General features: G+C 45.4%; 1 protein-coding gene across 1 annotated transcript in view; it reads right to left on the reverse strand.

Moving 5' to 3' along the window:
* ITGB7 (integrin subunit beta 7) overlaps positions 1-24,929 on the reverse strand; it is a 45,028-nt gene that overhangs the window by 12,718 nt on the left and 7,381 nt on the right. Inside the window, 6 exon segments of the mRNA XM_083728833.1 lie at positions 974-1,132; positions 2,890-3,131; positions 4,351-4,521; positions 6,978-7,179; positions 12,662-12,735; positions 14,023-14,110. Coding sequence (XP_083584959.1) covers positions 974-1,132; positions 2,890-3,131; positions 4,351-4,521; positions 6,978-7,179; positions 12,662-12,735; positions 14,023-14,110 — 936 coding nt within the window.

Below are 24,929 nucleotides of genomic sequence, written 5' to 3' on the forward strand. Positions count from 1 at the left end.
TATTAAAAACATGATAAAACATCAAACATTAAGAACTTCCTTAAACAGGGCTGCCTTCAGATGTCTGCTAAAAGTCAGATAGTTGTTTATTTCCTTGACATCTCATGGGAGGGCGTTCCACAGGGCAGGTGCCACCACCAAGAAGGCCCTCTGCCTGGTTCCCTGTAACCTCACTTATGGAAGCGTGGGTCTACCCACAGGTAACCAATCAGAAACAGGTTCACACATACCTCCTCCTTCCCCATTGGCCTCACAATCCCTTCCCTTCTCTCTTCCAGCTGGTCTCATTCAGAGCCAAGCATGGTTATGATCACACGTAGTGGCAAAACCACTACAACCGTCAGTAAAAGTGAGCACGCACTCTGTGATTAGGGAGGTGCTGTTGCACTTGCAATGCCAACCACAGTATTAGGAGGGTGGGTGCTTGGGTGAGAAGAAGGGGGAGGAAGTGGGGAGACGCACACAAGATCAAGGGGGAAAGAAACAGAGGAGAAACCCACAAACCACCTAACCAACATTAAGTAGCCGGGAAAGTGATACAACTGCACTGAGTCATGATCTCAAATTTCGTTTTCAATTCCAATACTACTGGTGTGCATCTCAAAATCATAACCACCAGCACCTGGGTGTGCCTGACCTTTCTGGCTCCCATAGACTCAGAGTTGGAAGGGACCCGTACGGTCATCTAGTCCAACCCCCTGCTATGCAGCTGTCCCTTATGGGGATCGAACCTGTGACCTTGGTGTTATCAGCACCACGCTCTAACCAACTGAGCTATCCAGCTGACTTTCACTTGGGTAACTTCTTAACTGATGAAGAATTCTAGAGAACTCAAAAAAGTGGCCACATTTTTTGTGGTTTGAGCCTAATATAAACATCACCCAACTTTGAACCTTGTTGTTTTCTTTTGTCTCCCGAGGCAATCTCTCTCCCTGCCTAACTTTGTTTTTCAAGAGGACCACAAGAGACCTACGTATAGGTGGCTTTTCGTATATAGCCCGCTGGCATCCAAGTGGCAACGGCCATCGTTGGGCATGTAGACGCCGCCCAGCTTCCCATCTCCTGCCATGTGGAATGTGCCATCCGAAGTGAAGACCAAGAGCTTCGTCACATTACGCCAGCCAATCTGCTCCTGGAAGAAGAGAGGGAAGTTACACTGCAGTTCCCACATGCAAGCCTTCCTCCACAGTTAGCCCAGTATTTTCTGCTTTTGGTAATCTGTACATGGGCACAAGCAAGGGATGCGGGTGGCGCTGTGGGTTAAACCACAGAGCCTAGGACTTGCCGATCAGAAGGTCGGTAGTTTGAATCCCCATAACGGGGTGAGCTCCCGTTGCTCGGTCCCTGCTCCTGCCAACCTAGCAGTTCGAAAGCACGTCAAAGTGCAAGTAGATAAATAGGTACGGCTCCAGCGGGAAGGTAAATGGCATTTTCCATGTGCTTCTCTGGTTCGCCAGAAGTGGCTTAGTCATGCTGGCTACATGACCTGGAAGCTGTATGCCGGCTCCCTCGGCCAATAAAGCAAGATGAGTGCCGCAACCCCAGAGTTGGCCATGACTGGACCTAATGGTCAGGGGTCTCTTTACCTTTACCTTACATGGACACAAAGGGTTACACAAGAACATAGCATCTCTAGGTACCAGGTTAGCAGAACCAAAACTTCAAGATCGACATCATTTACAGATTTCAAAACTCAGGATTTTGCCAGTGACATTTGCTTTCAGTATTTGGATTTCAAATTTTGAAATTGGCTTCTTTTTATTGGCCAAACCAAAGTGGCTAAGTTTTGTTGCCTTCCTTATGTTGCTAGACTCCCAACTTCCATCATCCCTGACAACTGACCATGCTGCCTGGGAAAGATGAGAGATGGATCCTGACAACATTTAGAGAGTCACAGGTTTCCCGCCACTTAGCTGAACAATTTAGGACAAAATTCGTGAAATTTAAATTATATGGCAATTGTTGGATACAACCACCTATTGCATGTCAGCTGTCAAATACTGTTAAGTGCTGCTGATGACTGGAGCAAAACCAGTAGAGTTTCCAGGTTAGGAAACCCAATAGTATTGATCAGTAGGTAATTCAGCATCCCCTGACCTGGAAGTTGAACCCGAGACGAAATTTTCAGGTGGACCAACCCTGTATGAAATCTTCATTGCTATGGGCTGTTCCTTTGTACTGTTCTCATTTGCCCAGAGCAAACAGTGCACAATTTGAACATTCAGGCAGTTCCAGATGATCTGTTTCTTGAGCATTTATTCAGATTTGTTTGCAGAGAGGCTAGAAGATGTTGCGTCAAAGCAAGTGTTGCCTCACACTTTCCACTGCATTTCTCCACGACTTTCCTTTTTGCAGAAAGTCTGAACTTTTTGTTGTGCAAGACCTCCTGGTCAGCTTTAATTGGGAACTGTGAACTTGCTGAGAATAATGAAAACAATGACGGTCTGGGGACACCCTGAATGTATTATCCCATGCCTCGCAACTATATACAGTGCTACCTCAGGTTACATACGCTTCAGGTTACATATGCTTCAGGTTACAGACTCCGCTAACCCAGAAATAGTGCTTCAGGTTAAGAACTTTGCTTCAGGATGAGAACAGAAATCGTGCTCCGGCGGCGCGGCAGCAGCAGGAGGCCCCATTAGCTAAAGTGGTGCTTCAGGTTAAGAACAGTTTCAGACCTCTGGAATGAATTAAGTACTTAACCAGAGGTACCACTGTACAACAGGAAGATTAGCATAGTTTAGGGTTTGCACATGCTTGGGTTCACATATGTGTGTGCATGCGCACGAACACATGCTCCTGTGCCTGCCTTATTGTAGTCAGGGCCTACATTCCCTTCTCAGCCATGCACCTCCTCTATCAGCCATGCACGTAAAGCCATCTCACCTTGCAAGTGACTGCCTGCATGATAGCGTCAAAGCCCCCTTCAGCCGTGTCCAGGTTCCCAGAGATGCGCTGCTGGCTGACCCTGCTTTCGAACTCGCTGGCGTTGTCTGTGAGCGTCAGCACGTGCTGGTAGCTGAACGCCGACTGACAGGTCTCGTTTAAGTGAGGGCAGGGGTGTTGCCATTTGGAGGGTGCTGTGTTCACATAGGGCAGCACCGTCTTGTCAACAAAGGAGCCAAACCCTGCAACAAAGAGATCCTGCTGTTTCCCGTCACCTAACAGTGCGTTTGAAAGCCCATGCGGTGTCAAAGAGGGTCGGAATAGGACTTGCGAAGGTTCAAATCCACCACTCCGGCCATGATGGGCCGATCGCCATCTCTCTCTTTTTAAATTAGTTTTCCTTTATTACTCACAAGTACACCTTTGCATCATAACTTTACATCTTACAATTATACATATTCTTGTTTTCAAATTATGTTCATAATTATGATTATTATAGATCAGCAAGCATTACTGTACACAAAGAAGAAGAAAAGAGATGTAATTTTAAAATCATACTATTCCTCATAAATAAGTGACTTCCCGTCTCTTCCGTTTTGTACTCATAAACGTATTGCCTATATTTATCCATTATCTTTTTATTTATAATATTTTCTTACGTATCGATTTTCCTTTTAACATTGTTATCCACAGGAACTACTGTATTTTCTGGTGTATAAGACTACATTTTAACCCAGGAAAATCTTCTCAAAAGTTGGGGGTCGTCTTATACGCCGGCTACAGCAGCAGCTCCTGCAGCAACTCTCCACCAAAGGATAAAATGACAGCAAATTAAATCAGAGGACACCAAGCTCAGATGAAGCAGAAATACGCTCGAAAATTGGCCCCAGAAGCCACTGGGAAGTGGAGCACATTTCTGAGCCGGACTGGAGACTGGGTTTTTAAATTTTTATTTGGTGTGCGTTGGAAGAGGGGTAGTCTAATACGGCAAGTATATCCCAAACTCTGTATTTTAACTGGAAAAGTTGGGGGGTCGTCTTATACGCCCAGTCGTCTTATACGCCGGAAAACACGGTACTCAAAGGCCGTCACTGGAAAATACGGTACTCAAAGGCCGTCACCGTTTTCAGACTGCAGCAATTACTCTTCAAGTATTCCTTAAAACAGTTCCAATTTGAGACAAACTCCTGTTTGGATTTATCTTTGATTCTTTCTGATAAGTAGTCTAACTCCACGTACTCTGTTAGCTTTTGTATCCAATCAGATGTGGTGGGTATATGCCTGCTTTTCCAATGTGTAGCTGTTATAACCCTCACAGCTGTGGTGGCATACAGAAAGATTTTCCTTGGGTTTTTTGGGGATATCCAAACCGATCGCCATCTCTCAGCCTAACCCACCACCCAGCCCTACAACTGCCACCATCACCACCATCACCATAGCATTGCTTCCAGATCAGCATACCAATCTTCACTGAAGTGGTGACGTCACGTAGGGCAGCTAGCAGATGGTTCCCCAGCCGCTTGATGTTCTCCAGGTCATCCTTCATGGAGTACGACAGGTCCATGAGATAGTACAGGTCCACAGGGTAACCTTCAGCCCGTCTGAAGCGCACTGTGACCCTCTGTTCCTCGCCTGAATGCACAGAGTAGGAAGGAAGAGGGAGTCGAATCCTCAGTGCTAGCAAGATACCGTCTGTATGCTTTCCAGTGTTGTGAAGGAGCACCGAGTCTCATTTTAGCCAGAGCCTGGGAACCTGGGGAGCCTCCAGTGGTTGTTACTTTCACCATCCATGGTCATGGGCTATGCTGTTTGGGGCTGATGGGGGCAGGAGTCCAACAGCAACACCCAGAAGGCCACAGGGTCCCTCCAACCCTGTTTTCATATGACTAGGCCAAGGCCGTTCTCAATGTACCTCTTCCATCAGAGATGTATGCAAGCTATTAACAGAAGCAAATGTCTCCCTCGTGCCAGCACCACAATCTTTTAGATACTAGAGGTTTTAGCCTATTAGGAGCCATTTGCTTGCTTCCTCCCCCTCAGCACCCCACCCCTGGGCAGTATTTATTTTATGCTGTGTATCACCCTGATACACGAGGGACGCGGGTGGCGCTGTGGGTTAAACCACAGAGCCTAGGACTTGCTGATCAGAAGGTTGGCGGTTCAAATCCCTACGACGGGGTGAGCTCCCGTTGCTCAGTCCCTGCTCCTGCCAACCTAGCAGTTCGAAAGCACGTCAAGGCGCAAGTAGATCAATAGGTACCGCTCCTGCGGGAAGGTAAACGGCGTTTCTGTGCACTGCTCTGGTTCGCCAGAAGCGTCTTAGTCATGCTGGCCACATGACCTGGAAGCTGTACACCGGCTCCCTTGGCCAGTAAAGCGCGATGAGCGCCGCAACCCCAGAGTCAGTCACGACTGGACCTAATCGTCAGGGGTCCCTTTACCTTTATCACCCTGAAATCCAGTATGATTAAAATCTTTTAAATAGATAGAAATGTAATTTACAATTCCCACATCAGATCATGGTTTGGACATGTCCAAACCATGAATTCACTTCCAAAAAAGTGGAGGGACTACAATATTCCAAGTAATTCCTAACAGCATGATCACCACAAACAACACATATGCAATAATGAATGGGCATGTCCTTATATCCAAAGCCCATTCTTTCCCTCAAAGGATTCTGGCCATTGTAGTTTGTAAAGGGTCATTTGCAATTGTAACTCTGTGACGTGTGAACTATAGTGCCCAGAATTCTCTGAGGGAAAGAATGTGCTTCAAATGTGCTTTAATGCTATGGTGCGTACAAAGCCACAGATATAGGCAATGGACTGGAAAAAATAAACATTGTTTGGGGAGACTACAACTGGTATATTGTTTTAAACTGTTTTCAATATTGTGTTTGAATTGTTTTAACCTGTCCTGGGACCTTACGGTGAAGTGTGGGTAATTAATAATAATAATAAATGATGAGTACCTTGCACAAAGATTATATCCAGCTCACATCAATAACACAAATTGCTGAAGGTTTGCCTATTTACTGTTGTGCTGGTGGCCCTAATGCCGTTTCGAGTCTCAGGAAACAATTGAGGGATACACAACCCAAACTGGCAAAAGGAAGGCTGGAGAAACCTGAGTGGATTCACAATTCTTTATTTCTTCCACATACATCGTATCGGTGAAGGAGGGAGGTCAGGAGAAGTTTAATCGAAGCTGGCCATTCCTCTGCCTTTGAATGCTGACCCAAGACAGGGAGCAAGTGTCACAGAAGGAGAGAGGAGGAAGACAGTGCTTCTCCCTGAAACATCCCTGCCAAACAGCCATCTCTCCCATAATGTTTTCTCTCTGGAGAATATTATTGAGAATGAGAAAATTCTCTGGAGAACATTCTTTACAAACTGCAAATTCTAATGTAAGAACCAGTTTTACAACCCACATTTTAAAAACCGAGTAAATAATAAGTCAAGCTGTGATGATGCCACTGTAAGTAATGAATAATGATTTTTTTGATCCAGTTACATTACTGGGCATTCTGTCATTCACTATCAGCAGTTCTGTAATGTGAGCTACAGGAAACATTTTTTAAAAAAGTTTTAAAAATGCTATTCATTTCGTTTGATGAACATTTTTATATTCCTTTTTCTTTAAAAGGTACATTTCATACATGCACAACATAATTAGAATTCAAAGTTGATGGTAAATATGCAGTTAGTGGCAGGCTCAGTGATTAAAGTGAGTCATTCACGTTGAATTTTCAATTTCAAGTTTGGTGCAAAAATTCAAAGAATGTGAATTCACTGCACTGCCCCATTGAGTAAAAGTATCTGTACAGTTTTTGGTTGCCATCTGAACAAGTCTACTCATGAACAAACATGTATATTAACTAATTATATCATTTTCAATGCATTAAAATTATATCATTTTCAATGGATGAAAACGAATATTCTCCTATTTTAAATGAAAATTCTCTAATATTCTCATTGATTGAGAATATTCTCGAGAATATTTTTCTTGAGAATTTAACATCACTATCTCCCACCCATTCCATCACAACCCAAACTGGCAAAAGGCAGGCTGGAGGGAGGACCTACCAGGCCGAAGCTGAAGAGCAATTCTTTGCGGGGCGAGCTGAGTGAAGCTCTGGCGCTGGGTGCTGTTGCTCAGGGGCCTGTCCTCCAGCACACGCTGCCTGCTGTGCGGATCCATTATCTCACTGGGGAGGCAGCCACGACGCTCCAGCTCCACCCGAGGGGCACAGCGCTCCATGTCCGACTCACCTGCTTGCACAAAATCCTGGAGGGGGGGGAATGGGAAGCGGACAGGTTTCCAGCATTGCTTCCATGCACACACACCCTTCTTTTGGAGGGGCAGGCGAGAAAGAACACATGGGAACAGGAATCGGAGCAAAGAGGACTCTCTCCAAATGGCTGCAAAAATGCGTGGAACACAGGGCAACTGATTCCTGACCATCGAACATGTTGACTGGGGCTGATGGGAGTTGGGAGTCCAGCACATACTGTATTTTTCGCTCTATAAGATGCACCTGACTATAAGACGCACGTAGTTTTTAGAGGAGGAAAACAAGAAACAAGAAAGCAATGCAAAGCCTCTTGAGCAAACACTGATCCCTCTTGCTCTTCTGGCTTCTGGAATAGCTGCGCAGCCTCTTCAAGGCAGCAGGATGAAGACTCCCCCTGCCCAGAAGAGGCTGCACGCGGTTAAGCCAGAAGCTAGAACAGCAAGAGGGAGCACTGTGCAGCCTGCATTTGCTCCATAAGACGCACACACATTTTCCCTTACTTTTTAGGAGGGGAAAATGTACGTCTTATAGAGCGAAAAAATACAGTAATCTAAAAGAAGAATGGGGCACCTATGGCCCTCCAAAAAGTTGCCGAATCTCAGTCAACATAACCAATGGTGAGGGGTGATGGGAACTGTAGTCTGGCAACATCTGGAAGGCCACAGGTTCCCCATTCCCAAAACTTTCAAAAAAGTATGGTTTTCATTTTTAAAATTCAATTATATATTCATAGCAATGTCTCAGTAAATTGGTTTTCGTTCCATGGCTGTGAGTGGCATACTTACACCTCTGTCATGGCTGGACCATTTCTGGGGAGGTTTAACCCGTAGGGGTGCTGGGGGACCAATCTGTTATCCCATTCCCCAGTAGACTTATGGTATCCGGGGGATTCCTGAATGCCCTGGGGATTTTCTGGCCAGCAAGACCGATGCTCCTGCCAAGGACCTAATCTTACTACGGAATAGCAAGAAAATCAATGGGATCACTCCTCTGACCCTGTAGAGCTCAGGGTTTTCCAGTGAACTTTCAGACAATGAAGGAGGCTGGGCGACAGCTGGAGCACGTCACAAATCTTGTAACAAAGCCAGCCAAACACAGGCTGGAGCACATGGCAGTGGCTAAAATGAAGTGGTGGCAAAGAAAAATGACTTCTTGGACACCACTGCATCCAGGGTTCACTATCCAGCATGGCTCCTCAAGGGACTAGTGAAACCTTGGTCGGAATCTGTAACTTCTTAACCCTCCGAGACTTGCTGCAACTAGCTTGCAAGGGATTTGTTCATCTTCACTCTCCCTTTGATGCTGCTGTTAGTACCGTTTCAGAAGATGCGTCCAGAACCAATGGTACCAAATAGTATGGGAAACAGCCTTTCTAGAAAAATTAACCAATAAACTGAAACTGACATGGGGACAAACAGAAGAAGATGCCTTCACCCCAGTAAGGCTCCCCTTTATCACATACACAGCCCAACAAGACAATGACAATAACCCACCAACAGCATACAAATCAGTATGGCTAACCTGATCCAAAACACCCACCCACCCCACTCACACACGAAAAAAAAGATCACCACAGCCAATCACAAACAACCACACCCTAGGCCAACCCCAACCTCTCTCACCACCAAAGAAACACAAGTGAACAGCGGAGAACCTGCACAAGCAACGCTGACAACCAAACCCTACATACATTAAGCAAAATAGAAACATTGCCACCCGACCCCACCCATCTTCCCCCCCCCGTCCACCCTATCCCCCTTTTTTCCCTAATGTCTCAACAAATGAAACTGATTTTTAAAATGTTACATGGAAAAAATACAAGAGAGAGACACTACACATACTTCTGTAAATCAAGAAAATCTTTAATAATAATTTTTAAAAAGATGCATCCAGAAAACCATCTACTTCTGTTGTTTAGGGTCAATGGCGGTTTTAACAGCCTGACCGTACTTGAAATTGAGTGCTGCCAACTGCTTGCTCTTTCAACCTTTGCCCAATGTAGCTTATTAGAGGGTCGTTACAGGAACGGCAAATGCCTCGGCGTGGATGGCCCCACCTGCTGTGAAAGCTGTGGGGGTGCCCCCCTCCAATTGGGGATCTCCCTATATTACTGTACTCAATATGCAAACAACAGAATCACACTTTTATCACAGTCGTCATCAGCCGTCGTCCACCTGCTTAGAAGCGCATGGCAATGAAGGAACCACCATTGTGCCAATGTGTTTGTCTCGTGTGGCAATGGAGGAGCTCCTCTGCAGTATAAGCAACAATGGCTGGCACCCCTTCCCCACTCTACTCTTCTCCCAACCCACCACCAAAATTGACAAGACATCCAAAAAGGCAGCCACCACCGCCTTATCAGTGGAGCGGCAGTGGTTTCCTGTTTTATAGGTGAAAAAACTGCAGGCCCGAATGCTGCTTTGTCTTTGAATTGCTGTTGCAGCCAGATAAACGATTTACCCCGCTACCCATCCTATGGGGTGCTGAGATCAGTGTCTTTTCCACACACACCATAAGACAGAAAGCGCAATGCGCATTCTCAGGCTATCAGGGTCACCATTCCGGCCACTGCCCAGGCTCACGCCCCTTCTAGCCCACCCCTCAGAGCTTGCTGCTCCCGATAGTCCTCTTCCTCCTCCTCCTTCCTGCAGTCATTGTTCTGCTCACCTGCCCTCTCTACTCATGCAAACAGTGACAAGGAAGAAGATGGAACAGTATGTACAGTACTGGCAGCCCCACTTCAAAAAGGGAAAGGTTCAGAAAGGGGAAAGCAAAATGATCAGGTGGGTCTGGCATCTCCCTGAGGAAAAGTTGTAGCATTTAGGGGTGTTTATTGGAGTAAGGACGCGGGTGGAACTGTGGGTTCAACCACAGAGCCTAGGGCTTGCCGATCAGAAGGTCGGCAGTTCGAATCCCCACGACGGGGTGAGCTCCCTTTGCTTGGTCCCTGCTCCTGCCAACCTAGCAGTTCGAAAGCACTTCAATGTGCAAGTAGATAAATATGTACCGCTCCGGCGGGAAGGTAAACAGCGTTTCCGTGCGCTGCTCTGGTTAGCCAGAAGCGGCTTAGTCATGCTGGCCACATGACCCAGAAGCTGTACGCCGGCTCCCTTGGCCATTAAAGCAAGATGAGCGCCGCAACCCCAGAGTCGGCCACGACTGGACCTAATGGTCAGGGGTCCCTTTACCTTTATTGGAGTAAGAGGTAACACAATAGAATTTTACAAGTTGTAGCCCAAGATAAAGATAAAGAACCATAAGAAGAAAGGAGGACAGGGAGGAGGCCTTGAAGTTAGCCATCAATAGTTAGCAGCACCTAGACAGCAGCCTGGGCAGAAACAGGAGCCACCTTGTGGCCACACCCACCCAGTGAGATGTAGCACGCTCCTTTTTAAATCGCAGTAATTATTTCATAATTTGCATGAACTTAGTATATGCAAATGCTATGCAAATCTGCATCTTGTATGGGGTGGGCAGGGTGAGGCATTCCCTCCTTTTTTACTGATGCATACATGGCCAAATTACACAAGCCACATGCAGCAAAGCTAGGCCTATGCCTACTTTTCTTTTAGGAAACTGGTTCCTTTTAGAAACAAAACCGTTAAGATCAGCAAAGCCTGAGAGATCCAGGAGAGGGTTTATCATTAAATCAATTATAATGGTTTTGAACCTATGTCTGATCGAAGGAACTCTCTCTCTCTCTCTCTCTCTCTCTCTCTCTCTCCCCCCACCCTCAATGCACTGCCGCTGTTAAAAACTCACAAGGCAATTTACAGTAATGAAAGTGGCAATGCATGTGCATACATGTACAATTCATAAAAATTAAACTTCAGCCTGAACGCAAACATCTGGGCAGGATGTGGTGAGCGACTCTTTCCCTCATGGTTAGCAGGGCACCTGGCTGGCTTTCCGGCACTGGGAGGGTGAACAGTGGGTACTGAGAGCAATAGTTCTTTTCTATGGAAGTGTGGTTTTGGTGTTTGGGTTTTTTTTGAGGGGGTGGTACTGGGTGTGGGGGCCCAGCACCACAGGGCTAGGAGGGTAGAAGGGCACGAGGCCTTTATCATTTCAGCAAAGAGGGTTCTGGGAAAGATTTCCTGAGAGAAGGTAGGATCTTTCCCCCTCCCCAGATGAGACTCGCCAAGCCTGCCATGTTAAGAGAGAGCCAGGGCTACGGGTGATGTCAGCAGAGGGATATTATTACAGTTTTATGGCCTGCTGCCCTGTGGGCGGACAGGAAACGGTTGTCTTGCGGTGCTATGCTAAAATGCGTACACTGATCCTGTTAGGAAGTGATATGTTGGTCCTCATCAGCTGCCCCGTGAACGTGAGCTAGGACAGTCAGTTACAGAGCGTATCATTGTACAGTGGTCCCTCGGGTTAAGTACAGTGGTACCTCGGGTTACATACGCTTCAGGTTACATACACTTCAGGTTACAGACTCCGCTAACCCAGAAATAGTGCTTCAGGCTAAGAACTCTGCTTCAGGATAAGAATAGAAATCGTGCTCCAGCGGTGCAGCGGCAGCAGGAGGCCCCATTAGCTAAAGTGGTGCTTCAGGTTAAGAACAGTTACAGGTTAAGTACGGACCTACGGAACGAATTAAGTACTTAACCCAAGGTACCACCATCTGTCCCAGAAGGAAGATGTGCTCCCTAATTCTCTCCTCCTCTGTCTCTGTACACACATACAAACACACACACACACACACACAGCTCTGTACGTACTCAGAGGCACTCTTTGTATCATTATATGGAATATATTCCTTCACATCTGCTTCTTTAAAGAAGTGGCTTCAAGAGCCTCAAATTTCCAGAGTGCTGCTGGTTTAGATTCTTGCTGACTCAGTACACGACCTTCTCTTGCACAGTTTAAGAGAAAGTCTGTGCGAGAGAAACCACAGTGAAAGGACAAGGGGTGAGTCAGAGGCCAGGCTGGTAGCTTGCCACCTCCAGATGCTGCCACCTTCAAGGAAATGTTTCGCCTCTTTTGCCAACGGGCACAACTGCTTGGACTGGGAGAATTATCCTGTGCAATCAGGAGTCCAAAGTGTTTGCCTGTCAACCCACCAAGGCTTGTGGATCAAGCAAGGCCGAGGAGGAGGTTGCAACACAGGAAAGTGGCAACAGGCTTCAGATGGCTCAAGCAAGCAAGTCAAGCTTGCTGCCACATATCAGGTGGTGGGGTGGTCAGAAATACCTATTTCCCCCCACCAGTTGGCTGGAGAAAAGGGTGCCGCTGGACATGCACAGAGTACCTTTGTCTCAGCATTAAAGGAATAAAAGCCACATGTTTGGGCGTTTCGAGCCCTGAGTAGTCAGTCCACCCACCCAACGCTTTAAACAAAAATACATTAACAGCAAATTAAGCTCTGAGGTGCCAACCCTAGGAAAAACGATTCCTTGGTCCCCCAAAGGATATGCTAGAGTTAGACTGAGGAAAAAGGAAAATGACACAGGCTTCTGTGATACTCACCAGTTGCTTGCACCAGGCACAGCTGGGATGGGAACGGATGCACTCGTGGCAGGAGGGATGAGGCTGGCATGAACCTGCAAAGGAAACACAGGTGAGCTAATGCCAGCTCTCTCTTTCCCACTCCCTCCTGCTGACACACCTGATAGTCCCCAGGCAGTCTGGTTGGCCAGTCTGGCTCCATCTCCCATCTCCTCTTCCAAACCCATTGTTGGGAAGCTGCTAAACCTCATGAACACGCAGTCAGACAATCCCCAAGCACAGGCCAATAAGGCTGAAATCCCCTCCCTCACTTAAACGCTAGTAAGCTCCATGGAATACAATGGAGCTTAATTCTGATTATTATTATTATTATTTAATTTATATACCACTTTTATGCCAAAGTGACTTCTAACCGTACAGTAAATTCACAATTAAAGTGCTCAACAGCATTAGGGGGTTAGTCACACTTACCTTTCCTCTGCTCATTCTTTCGCACCCCCCCTTTTTTTCCTTTGGAGCTTTCTCTGCAGAAACCCGTCCTTTAAAGCTCAATCAGAGCAAACAGCAATTAGCTGAAAACCTGAATTGACGTTTGCTTCATTTGAGCAGTAAAAAAAACTGCTCAGACACAGAGCTTTTAAGCATGGACCAGTGCCTGGAAAGTGCGGGCCAAATGGTAAGTGTGGTTAAGCCCTAAGACATCTCAAATTAAAATATGCAATAAAACAGTCAAACAGCATAACAATCAAAACAGTAAAAACAAGCCACAAGTTTAAATTAGGGGAACCCTTGTGTAAAAATGCCAATTTTGCTGGAGCCTCTTGTATTTCAGCAGGGAAGACATTCAACAACACTGGCGTCACCACTGAAAAGGCCCTGTCTCCATGTTACCACAAGCAGATTATTGTCAGGCCATGGCAAAACCAACCAGGTTCCATTAGCTGATCGCAGGCAGTGAAGAGGAATATGGTTTTCCAGGTAACCTGGTCCAGAGTTACTTAGGACTTTGTGTGCAAGTAGCAGTGCCTGAAAACTGGCTTAGTGGCTAACAGGCAGCCAGCACGGATCCCTCGCACTGGTATGATATCTGCCTGAGAAGAAGCCCCACTCACCACTGGGGCTGCAACCAGCTGCAGTCTCTGGACCAAAGGACCAAAGACACAGAGGATACCCTCCAACATTTCTCCAATGAAAATAGGGATGTCCTAAGGAAAAGTGGGACATTCTTGGATCAAATCGGAATCCAGGATGGCTTCTGAAATTCTGGGACCGTTCCTGGAAAACAGGGACACTCGGAGGGTCCGCTACACTGCCAGCTAAAAGGGTGAAACTCTGACACTCTCCCCCTCTCCACATGTGCAAAACCCATCTCTCTACTTTACCTGAATCCAGCATCTTCTCTGCATGTATCATTGCAAGGAGTATAAACAGAAGCCAGAGTCTCACAGTCCACCCAGTGGGAAACATATCCTGGTAAGCAAGATTAAAAAGCAGAGTGGGGTTGTTAGGGGAACTGGAGGAGATGCTGCTTCCTTCCTCCTGTACAGAAAAGGATAGCTGGATTACTGCTGGGTGAAGGGCAGGGGCAGTATCGTGGACATGAGAGGAGCCTAAGTTTCGCGGTGGTTGAGCATATGCTACGCATGTTGTACAAGGTCCCAGGTTCAATCTGTAGATCTCTGGGAATCCAAAGGATCCGGGCACTACCAAGTGATATGGAAGACCTCTGCCTGGGGTCCCTGGAGAGCTGCCACCAATCAGAGAAGACAATAAAAAGTTAAAGGGACCCCGACCATTAGGTCCAGTCGTGGCCGACTCTGGGGTTGCGGCGCTCATCTCGCTTTATTGGCTGAGGGAGCCAGCGTACAACTTCCAGGTCATGTGGCCAGTATGACTAAGCCGCTTCTAGCAAACCAGAGAAGCACTCGGAAACGCCGTTTACCTCCCCGCTGGAGCGGTACCTATTTATCTACTTGCACTTCATGCTTTCAAACTGCTAGGTTGGCAGGAGTAGGGACCGAGCTATGGGAGCTCACCCCATCGCGGGGATTCGAACCGCTGACCTTCTGATCGGCAAGTCCTAGGCTCTGTGGTTGAACCCACAGCGCCACCCACGTCCCATAGAGTAGACAATACTGGATATTTATATATATATGTATCCCACACTTCCTCCCAAAGGAGCCGAAGGCAGCAAACACATCAGTAAGAAACATCTAAAAACAATCAATGTTTGGAAGTGTTGGGTGGCTGGACAGACTAATAAACTGGCCACAAGATATAAGATTCCTATGAATGTTGGTTCTACAACTGAGTCCAATGACCCTCTCACACATAAGGCTTCTATCAGTGCCACTGTCAATACAATACACTTTTTAACACAACGGTGGAACTGTAGCCTGCATTTATAACTTGAACATGAGGCCTGCCACACGAGAAGCTGGACTGTGAGCACAGCTTCGGGACGGCTGGACACATTAACCTGAAACAGAGGCGTATTCAGAGGCATACCCAAGGGTTGGTGAAACCAGCCCCCACCAGGGGTGCAGGCCCAGAGGGGTGTGAGTGCAAAAATCACCCCAGAAATCTGTCTCCGGTTATCTGTGAGACTATTATAGACAAGAGCTGGACCACCGCTAGCAAAATGTATGGGAAACCGCCCTATTAGAAAAGTTGACCAACAAACAAGCTAGTACGGGGACAAGCAAAATTGGAAGCCTTCCCCTCAGTACGGTTCCCCTTTATCCAGTGCTTTTTTCTGGGGGGACGGCCGTAGGGGTACACATACCCCCTAAACATTTTGTGCATTTGTCCATTTACTGTAGTTATTTTTCCTGATTTGAACTATAAAATGGTGATTTTCTGGAGTCAAAATTAGAGTACCCCTAAACATACTTTTAGAAAAAAAAGCACTTCCTTTATCATCAGACATAGGCAAACTCAGCCCTCCAGATGTTTTGGGACTACAACTCCCATCATCCCTGACCACTGGTCCTGTTAGCTAGGGATGATGGGAGTCGTAGTCCCAAAACATCTGGAGGGACGAGTTTCCCTATGCCTGCTTTATCACATACATAGCCACAACCTATCCCCGCCCCCCCCCCCCACCAACAGCATACAAATCAATATGGCTAACCTGACCCCACAACCAGGCCCTCCCTTACAAACAAACCACACTGCAGTCAACTGAACACAGCCAAGCGGGCTCAGGATCCCCCCCCCAAAAAAACCCCTACACTAACACTTTAGGCAAGAGAATGAAAGAACAATAACCTCCCAATCTCCCTTCCTTTCTTTTTCCGCAACTGCAAGACATCTGTGACAAAAGTGTCTCTCGCTAAATGTAAATGAACTGTGTAAAAGACTCTATGAACTGGAAGTGGAGACGATAGATGTACCTTTCCCTGCATCTGTTTTGTAACACAAAAAAATCCTTAATAAAAACTATTTTAAAAAGAAATGAAAAAGCTGGGTAGGAGAGCTGAGCAGTAGGAGAAATGGCAAGGTTTGAGACTGGTGCAAACATGTGCATATACAACGTTGCTGTCGTGGTGAGATCAAATGTGGGAGAATCTTCCTGTGCTTCTTGCAACGCTGCACAAAGACGTGCAATTTTTTCCCACCCTTCCATCTTGCATCACCCGCAATGCAGACACTTCAAATACTTGGGTTGCATAAAATTTAGTAATTTCTAATGTGGCTATTGCAGAAAAGTGGAGGGTTTTTTTGGGGGGGGCAATACAGCTACTTGCCGAGAGCGCAAGGGATCCTAGGTTCGCCTCTGGGTATGTTGTGTCCTTTAAAATTTCTCATTATGAAACAAGATTTGGAGATCCCTTGCTTGTAAAAGCACTCTCCCAAGACAAGTTATGTGTGTAAACCATTCGAGCAAAATACATGCTGGTAAGACACATGTTTGCAATCTAAATCTGATCTAAATTCTGGAAAATTCTGCAAAGGTATGAAAAACAATGACATTTCAAAACTTAATTGCTTTTCTGAGCAACACACTGTTTACAACTTGTGAGTAAAAACATACATTTCTACAGAAGACACTGCTTATGAGTAAAACCATGCCTTCAAAACAAGCGATGACCTCCATCTATTACACGGATTAGTCATTCTGTGCAGCCTGCTCAGAGATAAAGAAAGTTCGTGAAATCTTATTCTTTCACAATTTGACTCGGAGGTGGCGAAAGATAAAGAAACGGCAACCTGGACTATTCTAGCCGAAGCGTTCCTGGAGCATAAAGTGTTTGATTTCCACAGATACGTGAGTCAAAGATCTCAAACCTACCTTGAAGCTGACTTGGCTGCCGGTCACAACTGTTGGTGGCAAAGTTTGGCAGCAAAGGAGCTGTGACCTGCACACACTCTGAGGCAGTGGAAGCAGTTCTCAGGCTGACTCCAGAATTTCAGAGGCTGTGCTTCCCCTCTAGAGGTAACCAAGGAACATCGAACCCTGCAAGATTATCTCAAGACAACCCCTCCCCTTCCTGTGAAGAAAGGGCAAGCCCAACAGTGTGCAGCTAGCTTGTTTCTGCCTCAGCTACAAAAATATATTGGGGAAAATAATCAGCTATCTGCACTTTCAGAGAGGGTGCACAGAGGCAGCGTACTAATCTATCTCATGTACACCCGTGTCTCTCCACCCTCTGGAACTCAAGGCACGGGTTTTCCCAAGTGAATCGCCTTGATTCCAAGAACTGACCAGCCCCAGACCTGCTTAGTTTCAGCAAAGTGCCTTTGGACCAGAACTGAGGAAGCTGTGTTGCCCCTCCAGATATTGTTAGGACTCCATCTCCCATCATCCCTGGTCATCATTGGCTGTGATAGATGGAGCTGGTGGGAGTTGGAGTCAAGCAAGGTTCTGATATATATATTCATAAATGTGCCAGCCAGGCACGTACATGGATATGTGGGCCACATGTCTGGAGCAGCACAGGAAGACTGTCCTGAAACCATTTTGACTCCCAAACTGGCCAAATGTTTTCTCTGCAAGGAGGGAGGGGGTGAGGGAACCTTCACATTGTCTCAGGAACTGGGTAAGCACCATCTCAAAGGGATGGCCAGACTACCAGGAAACCCAATCAGATAAGACATTATCAGATAACCTGGCAGACAGGAAAAACAACATTCAAATTTCTGTTGCAGACCACTTTTTCTGTGATGTATGTATGATGTATGGAGGGGTGGTCTTGAGCTCCAGGGAAGGCAATTTAAAATGTCTATATAAGTGCAGGCACACCTTGGTTCTGGGTCCTCCTCCTTTCCTGCCTGTGAGGGGAGCACCCTGTTGCAAAAGTTCAATAAAGATCAGGCTTACTAGCTGCTTTGCTTCTCAATATTCTCTGGTTGGCCTCTTATTTTCTCCAACCACTGGAGAACCTACAAAGGACTCTGTAAGGGCTCTAGTGTCCCCCATAAGGGAATAAGGGCAGATTTTTGTTTATTACAGTTCAGACCATGTCCTTAGATGTTCTTGAGCTGGGGAGATGGATGCTTTGGCATGCTAAAGGAGCACATGGCTGAGAGCTTTTCTAACCTCCATTGGCTGCCTGACAAAAAATCCCAAAAGAAAGTCACTTGGATGAGGAGGAAAACGTCATGTGGATAACGCAAAAACATGTACCCAGGGGATGCATTGAATCCACATTGTTATGTGGACGTGAGGGTATTTTGGGAAATGATGTACTGCATAATGAGATAAAAAGGTGTTTGAAGTGATAACACATTCCAATGGTGGGCGGGGCCACAGGTAAAAGTGGGTGGAGCAAAGAATGCAAATTTTCACCTCTGAACAATAAGCCGGTTTCTACAAGCAGCCCTTTCTGTCTGCAAGGAAGAAACGCCATCAGATTTCAAGGAGGCATTCTTAGCCAAGCAAAAACACCCAACGAGGGTGGGTGATGGGGTGTGTGCTGGGGTGGGGAGTCCAATAGGCCAGATGGAGAGGACCGCATGGCCCCATTTCTCCCCCCAGGCCTGAGATTTCCACATTGTTATGTAGCTCAGCATATCATGAGACTCACAGCAAGGGTGTGGGCGTTTCATTCATCTAGGGTGGTGGTGGAGGAACCGTTCAGCTGGCTCAGTTTTGAGAAAAGCCCAGAACCACCCCATGTCTCCATATAAACAAAATCAAACAAAAAGTTGCATAAATTTCCACTGTGTTGCTCTCCTTATAAGGACTTCTTTTGCCTGAGATTGACGCGTGGTTACAAGACGCACCGCAATCAGTTCACATCTGCTGTTCCTGTGTAGCATCAGGCCCAACAAACAAAAGAACGAAACAAAAGAAGCTCTCATGCAAGGAAGCCCAGAGTACAACAGAGCGGAGGGTTGCTTATCTCATGCATTTACCGTAATTTGCCTAATGTCAAAGAGGCTTTGCAGGTTTTCAGCGCTTCAAAAACCTGCAAAACGTGTTTGGCCAGATAACTGTGCTGTTCCTTGCATGAGTGAAGAAAGCTGGGAAATAGTGTGAGCTAAAAATCAACCATTCTTAAGGAAATCAGCCCTGAGTGCTCACTGGAAGGGCAGATCGTGAGGGCAGATCGGTGGAAAATATGTCCTGGTAGTTTATTGTTGTACATTGTTTTAATTGTTTGTTTTTCTTCTGTGACTGTGCCCCCAAGTGTGTTTTATAAGCTGGTCTCTGACCGTAATAAATGATCTATCTAAAACATGTCCTGAGGTGTTGAACATGTTTCCAGAAGCGTACTGCATTATTCCTTCAGCCTCTGATAATTGGGCAACTCGGTTCGAATAACCCTTTCAAACAGAAGCTCAGCAGGTACTTTTCCACGTTCCAGAGGAGATGCTCCATAATTTGGGCCAGTACCTGAATCCTGTTATTTCTTTACAACTTGTACTTCCATTTTCAATGAGACCATTCGACTGAGAATATTTGTGGCTTGATGTGATCTGAAGAAATCCCATAAACTTTGGAGAAGTTCTAAAACTCACAAGCCAAACTGAGGGCCATTATCTGTCCAAACCGCCTCAGAAATGCCATGCCAAGCAAAAAAAATAAAAATGCTCTCACTCCATATGCTCTTAATTTCACTTTCCTATTATCCCTGTAGCTTGGTTTCCTTTGTAGCAGGCATAGGCAAACTCCGGCCCTCCAGATGTTTGGGACTACAATTCCCACCATCCCTGACCACTGGTCCTAGGGATGTTAACTAGGGATGATGGGAATTGTAGCCCCAAACATCTGGAGGGCCAGAGTTTGCCTAAGCCTGCTTTGTAGCATTGCTATGCTTTCAGGAATCACGTTTGTGCTCCAGTGTTCAGCTTGCTGCCATTTAAGGTAAAGGTAAAGGTACCCCTGCCCATACGGGCCAGTCTTGCCAGACTCTAGGGTTGTGCGCTCACCTCACTCTAAAGGCCGGGAGCCAGTGCTGTCCGCAGACACTTCCGGGTCACGTGGCCAGCGTGACAAGCTGCATCTGGCAAGCCAGCGCAGCACACGGAACGCCGTTTACCTTCCCGCTGGGGGAAGCCAAGATGGCGCCGAGGCAAGTCACGCTCTCCGGCGCTCACTTTTATTCTTTTAAAACCTTATCTTAATTGCCCTCCAGATGCCAATTTCTAACAAACGGAAAACATTTTAAAGACTCTGAGCACTTTTATAATTCCTGTTGGCTTTGCGAGCTTCAGCTTGTCCCAGCCGTCCGCTTAGAAGTTGGACAACCACCCGTTAACGCACGGTTGTGGATTCTAAAGATACACTATTGGTTAAAACTTATTTTTTCCCCGGCCGGTTTGGCTCCTTTAACACTCTTAGACACCTTTCATTCTACCTGGAAAGCTTCCCTGTTTGAAAAGATAAGAAGCTTGGGATTCTCCCCGCAGATCTTGATAGCGGCAGGATATGAGAGAGCCAAAAGTCAAGTGCTTCAACGCATTAGGGACATAGAGTTGCAATGTCATATGGGCAAAATGGATAAACATGCCACAATTAGAGACTTTGGAAGAGGGTTTTCACCCGCAAATTATCTGGCTGATTTACAAATACCTAAGTACAGACACTTCTTTACCCTGGCCAGATTCAACGTTCTGCCCTCTGCCCTGCTGCTAGGCAGATATGAGGGCAAACCATATGAGTCACGTGTTTGCCCATGTGGCTCATCGGAAGTGGAAACAAGTCTGCATGTATTGCTGCACTGTAGTTACTACGAGGATCTACGCCTGACCTTTATTGCCCCAGTTCTACAAAAGCTTAAAAATGAACCAGAACTCCAATGTATGAGAGCCTTGGTAGAAGATAAGGTTCCTGAAATTACGATCAATGTTGCCAAATTCTGTGTAGCCGCTATTAGGCGTAGGAAACGAGCTCTCCAATGTCAATATGCAGGCAAAGGCAAATACTTAATTTTATTTATGCTGTCTAATTTTAAATTGCTGTTATGGCGTAATCTGTATTGAAATTGTCCTTTGTTTTTTTCCAGTGTTATGCTTCGCTGACTAGCTGTACGAGTTAATCTGATCTGTGACCGTTTAATAAAATTTGATTTGATTTGATACCTTCCCGCTGGTAAGCGGTCCCTATTTATCTACTTCCACCTGGGGGTGCTTTCGAACTGCTAGGTTGGCAGGCGCTGGGACCGAACGACAGGAGCGCACCCCACCGCGGGGATTCGAACTGCCGACCATGCGATCAGCAAGTCCTAGGCACTGAGGTTTTACCCACAGCGCCACCCGCGTCCTGCTGCCATTTATCTCTAACTTAATATGCCAGCCCTTTGGTGATATAGATTGTTGCTGCTTTCTTCCTGTGACACTGTGCACAGACTGCAGTTTCTTCTTGCCACTAATTTTGTTTGCAGGCCCTAGCAAAGTAGCCAGCCTTCAGCCATCTGCTGCATGTTTTTCCACCAGCCCTGCACCACTGTGGGTGCATGCAAACTTTCCTGCATTTCCTGCAAACTTTGGCTTGCTGTTCCAAATAAGTCAAAACTAGGTTTTGAGTGAGGCTCACTATCACTGCCACCCTCCACCATGGCTGCTAGAAGTCACAATCCACAAACTCAACAAAACTCTTTCCTTCAAACAAATAAACTGTATTCTCTTTTGCATGTAATTTCTTGCAACTCAGGAGATTTCAATTGCTTTTTGCTAAAGTAAAGAAATTTCTAGCAATTTCCCAGTCAGTTTGCAATCCTGTTTCTTAGGCCAATCTGATCCCTTATTAGTCAGAAGTTTCATTATTATTTTCAGTGCTTTTTTGGGGGGGACGGGGACGCAGGGCTATGGATATCCCTAAACATTTTGTGAATCTTTGTACTTTTGTCCATTTACTGTATTAATTTTTTCCAATCTAAACTATAAAATGGTGATTTACTTGAATCAAAATGAGAGTACCCCTAAACATTTTTTTTAGAAAAAAAGCACTGATTATTATTATTATTATTTCATTATCTCCCATCATCTGAGGATCACAGGGAGATTTACAATATGTTTACAGTCTGGCTCAGCCTGCGCAGAAGGCTCTAAGAATTCTGTCTCACTTTTTTATTGTATGAAGAAACCTCTCTTTCAAACATCTTGCTTTTTTGCTTTGTGTGCAAACGTTCCTCAGACTTGTTAACCACACTATCATGTTTAGACTTTTTTTTTTCTGCAGCTAGTGAAAAGGTGTTAAGCAAATCAGCATCTTGGGGCCCTGCAAAATTCACCAGCAGAGCTGCCTTCCTTTTATTCGTTGTCGTCTCGGCAGCTCCACGGGCTTCTATGAGCAGGTCAAAGTGCTGCTTAAATCTTCTCCAATTTTCTGGAGCACAGCTAACACATCTAGGGCTTCTTTCTCAAGCTTTCTGGCTTCAAAATCACCCTATAGATCACTATCCCACTTCTGGTACTGCCTGTTCTTCCCTGTATTAGTGAAGAAAGCAGGGAGCTGTCCTAGACTGAGAACAAATTTTTTATTTAATTTCAACTCAAAATACCTTCAATCCTGCCGTTTCCCTCATATGCTCTGGCGACACTCCTTGGTCCTTCCAGCCCAGCTCTTTAAAGAAGCCAACTTTCACATTAGGGGCTTTCTTTATCAAACCCACAATATTTTTACTTACAGAAATTTAGCATTGTTGGAGAGATATACAGTGATACCTTCATACTCAAATGGCTTGGCTCCCGAACAAATCGGCTCCCGATCGTCACAAACCCGGAAGTAAGTGTTCCGGTTTGTGAATGTTTTTCGGAAGCCGAACATCCAACACGGCTTCCGCTTGAGTGCAGGAAGCTCCTGCAGCCAATCAGAAGCTGCACCTTGGTTTTCGAACAGTTTTGGAAGTCGAACGGACTCCTGGAACAGATTAAGTTTGACAACAGCAACAAGAATTTTATTAGCACAAGTATGGAAAACATAGAAAACGCCAACAAAGGAAGAATGGCAACTTAAGCTTATGGACTACGCAGAACTGGCTAAGCTGACAGAGAGGATACATGAAAGAAACAACATCGATTTCAAAAAGGACTGGGAGCCATTTACAAACTATATTAAAAGACAGTATAAAGATTTGGACCCATTGGCAGGTTTTGACTAAACTTTCTCAACTATATAGGAGGTAAAACCAGCAGGGTATAGAATTTGTTTAACAAATCAATACGGAAATATGGGGAAGCCAAAGAGGGGGCAGGGGAGAAATATGGATATATAAATTGTTCAATTAAGATTTGTGGAAAATTTGTTGTTATAATTTGAAAATTCAATAAAAATTATTTAACAAAAAAGTTCAAGAACCAAAGTTCCACTGTATGTATATGGGCACTGATGCAGTTGGCAGGAACACTGCTAAGTATTTATAATATTATTGATACATGTTGATTTAATGTATATGTGTTTTAAATTGTATTTATTGCTGTTTCTGGGGACTCACTGGGTGTTTATTGAATGATTATACAATAAGCAAAGAGTCCTGTGGCATATTGAAGACTAACAGAATTATTGCGGTGTAAGTTTTGACGGCCAATGAATATGCCGAGTCCTCACTGAGCTGTTTTGGGATTACCTTCCTTCCCCAATTTTTTTATTGGTAGTTCTGCAAGCCTTGAAGTTTCCCCAAGCATACTGATACTTCCCTGTTTGTCGTGTATCAGTACTCGCCCATGAACACAGCCAATTCAGGAAATGATAAATACAAACGGGCATATAGAGGAAAAAATATAGAGAGGGGAAAACATTGGAAATGTGGGGTGAAAAGATCATTAAATGCAAAAAGTACAGTTTATGGAAAGCTGAATTGTATACACTGAGGCTGTGTAAGTACCATACATTTAAAACACACAACCTCCCCCCAAGATTCCTGGGAACTGTGGTTTAAGGATCTTGGAAATTGTAGCTCTGTGAGAAGTAAACTAGTTTCCCAGTATTCTTTGGGAGATGCTTTAAATGTATGGTCTACACAGAAGCTAAGATAGCTATGAAGACTGTTTCAACACGTAACAGGAAAGGAGACTTCACTGGGTCCTCAACGAAGCTATAAAGAAGAAGCTATAAAGCAGAGGGTTTAAAATATAATGCAGAAGGATTAAAATAGTGTTATGAGCAAGGGAGGGGATTTTCAACATTCGTATTTTGAATTTGGGGGGGGGGATATAAAAAACGTCTTGGTTAGAGCGTGGTACTGATAACACCAAGGTTTAATCCCTGTATGGGGCGGCTGCACATTCCTGCATTGGACTAGATGGTCCCTTCCAACTCTTGTGATTCTATGACACAATTTAGTCCCAGGAGCATTACATAGGAGCCGTAAGATATTGTTTTGAACTGTTGGAAATTTCATTTCCAGAGTGTTCAGAGGTAAGGCACATGAAGACATCCTACAGCAAAGATAGATAGATGATAGATAGATAGATAGATGATAGATAGATAGATAGATAGATAGATAGATAGATAGATAGATGGATGAGCTGGAGATAACTAGGGTGGCTAGATGTTTAATAGTTTACTTATTTATTCCATTTACAGTGATACCTCGGGTTAACTACCTAATTCATTCTGGAGGTCCGTTCAGAATCTGAAATTGTTCTTAACCTGAAGCACCACTTTAGCTAATGGGGCCTCCCGCTGCCGCCAGAGCATGATTTCTGTTCTCATCCTGAAGCAAAATTCTTAACCTGAAGCACTATTTCTGGTAACCTGAAGCGTATGTAACCTGAAGCGTATGTAACCCGAGGTACCACTGTATATCCCATCTTTCCTCCAAGGGTCTCAAGGGGGGTTATACAACGTTCATCCCCCTCCTCATTCTATCTTCACAGCGACCTTGTGAGGTAGGTGAGG

The sequence above is a fragment of the Podarcis gaigeae genome (assembly GCF_964106915.1).
Source record: "Podarcis gaigeae genome assembly, chromosome: 2".
NCBI lineage: Eukaryota > Metazoa > Chordata > Lepidosauria > Squamata > Lacertidae > Podarcis > Podarcis gaigeae.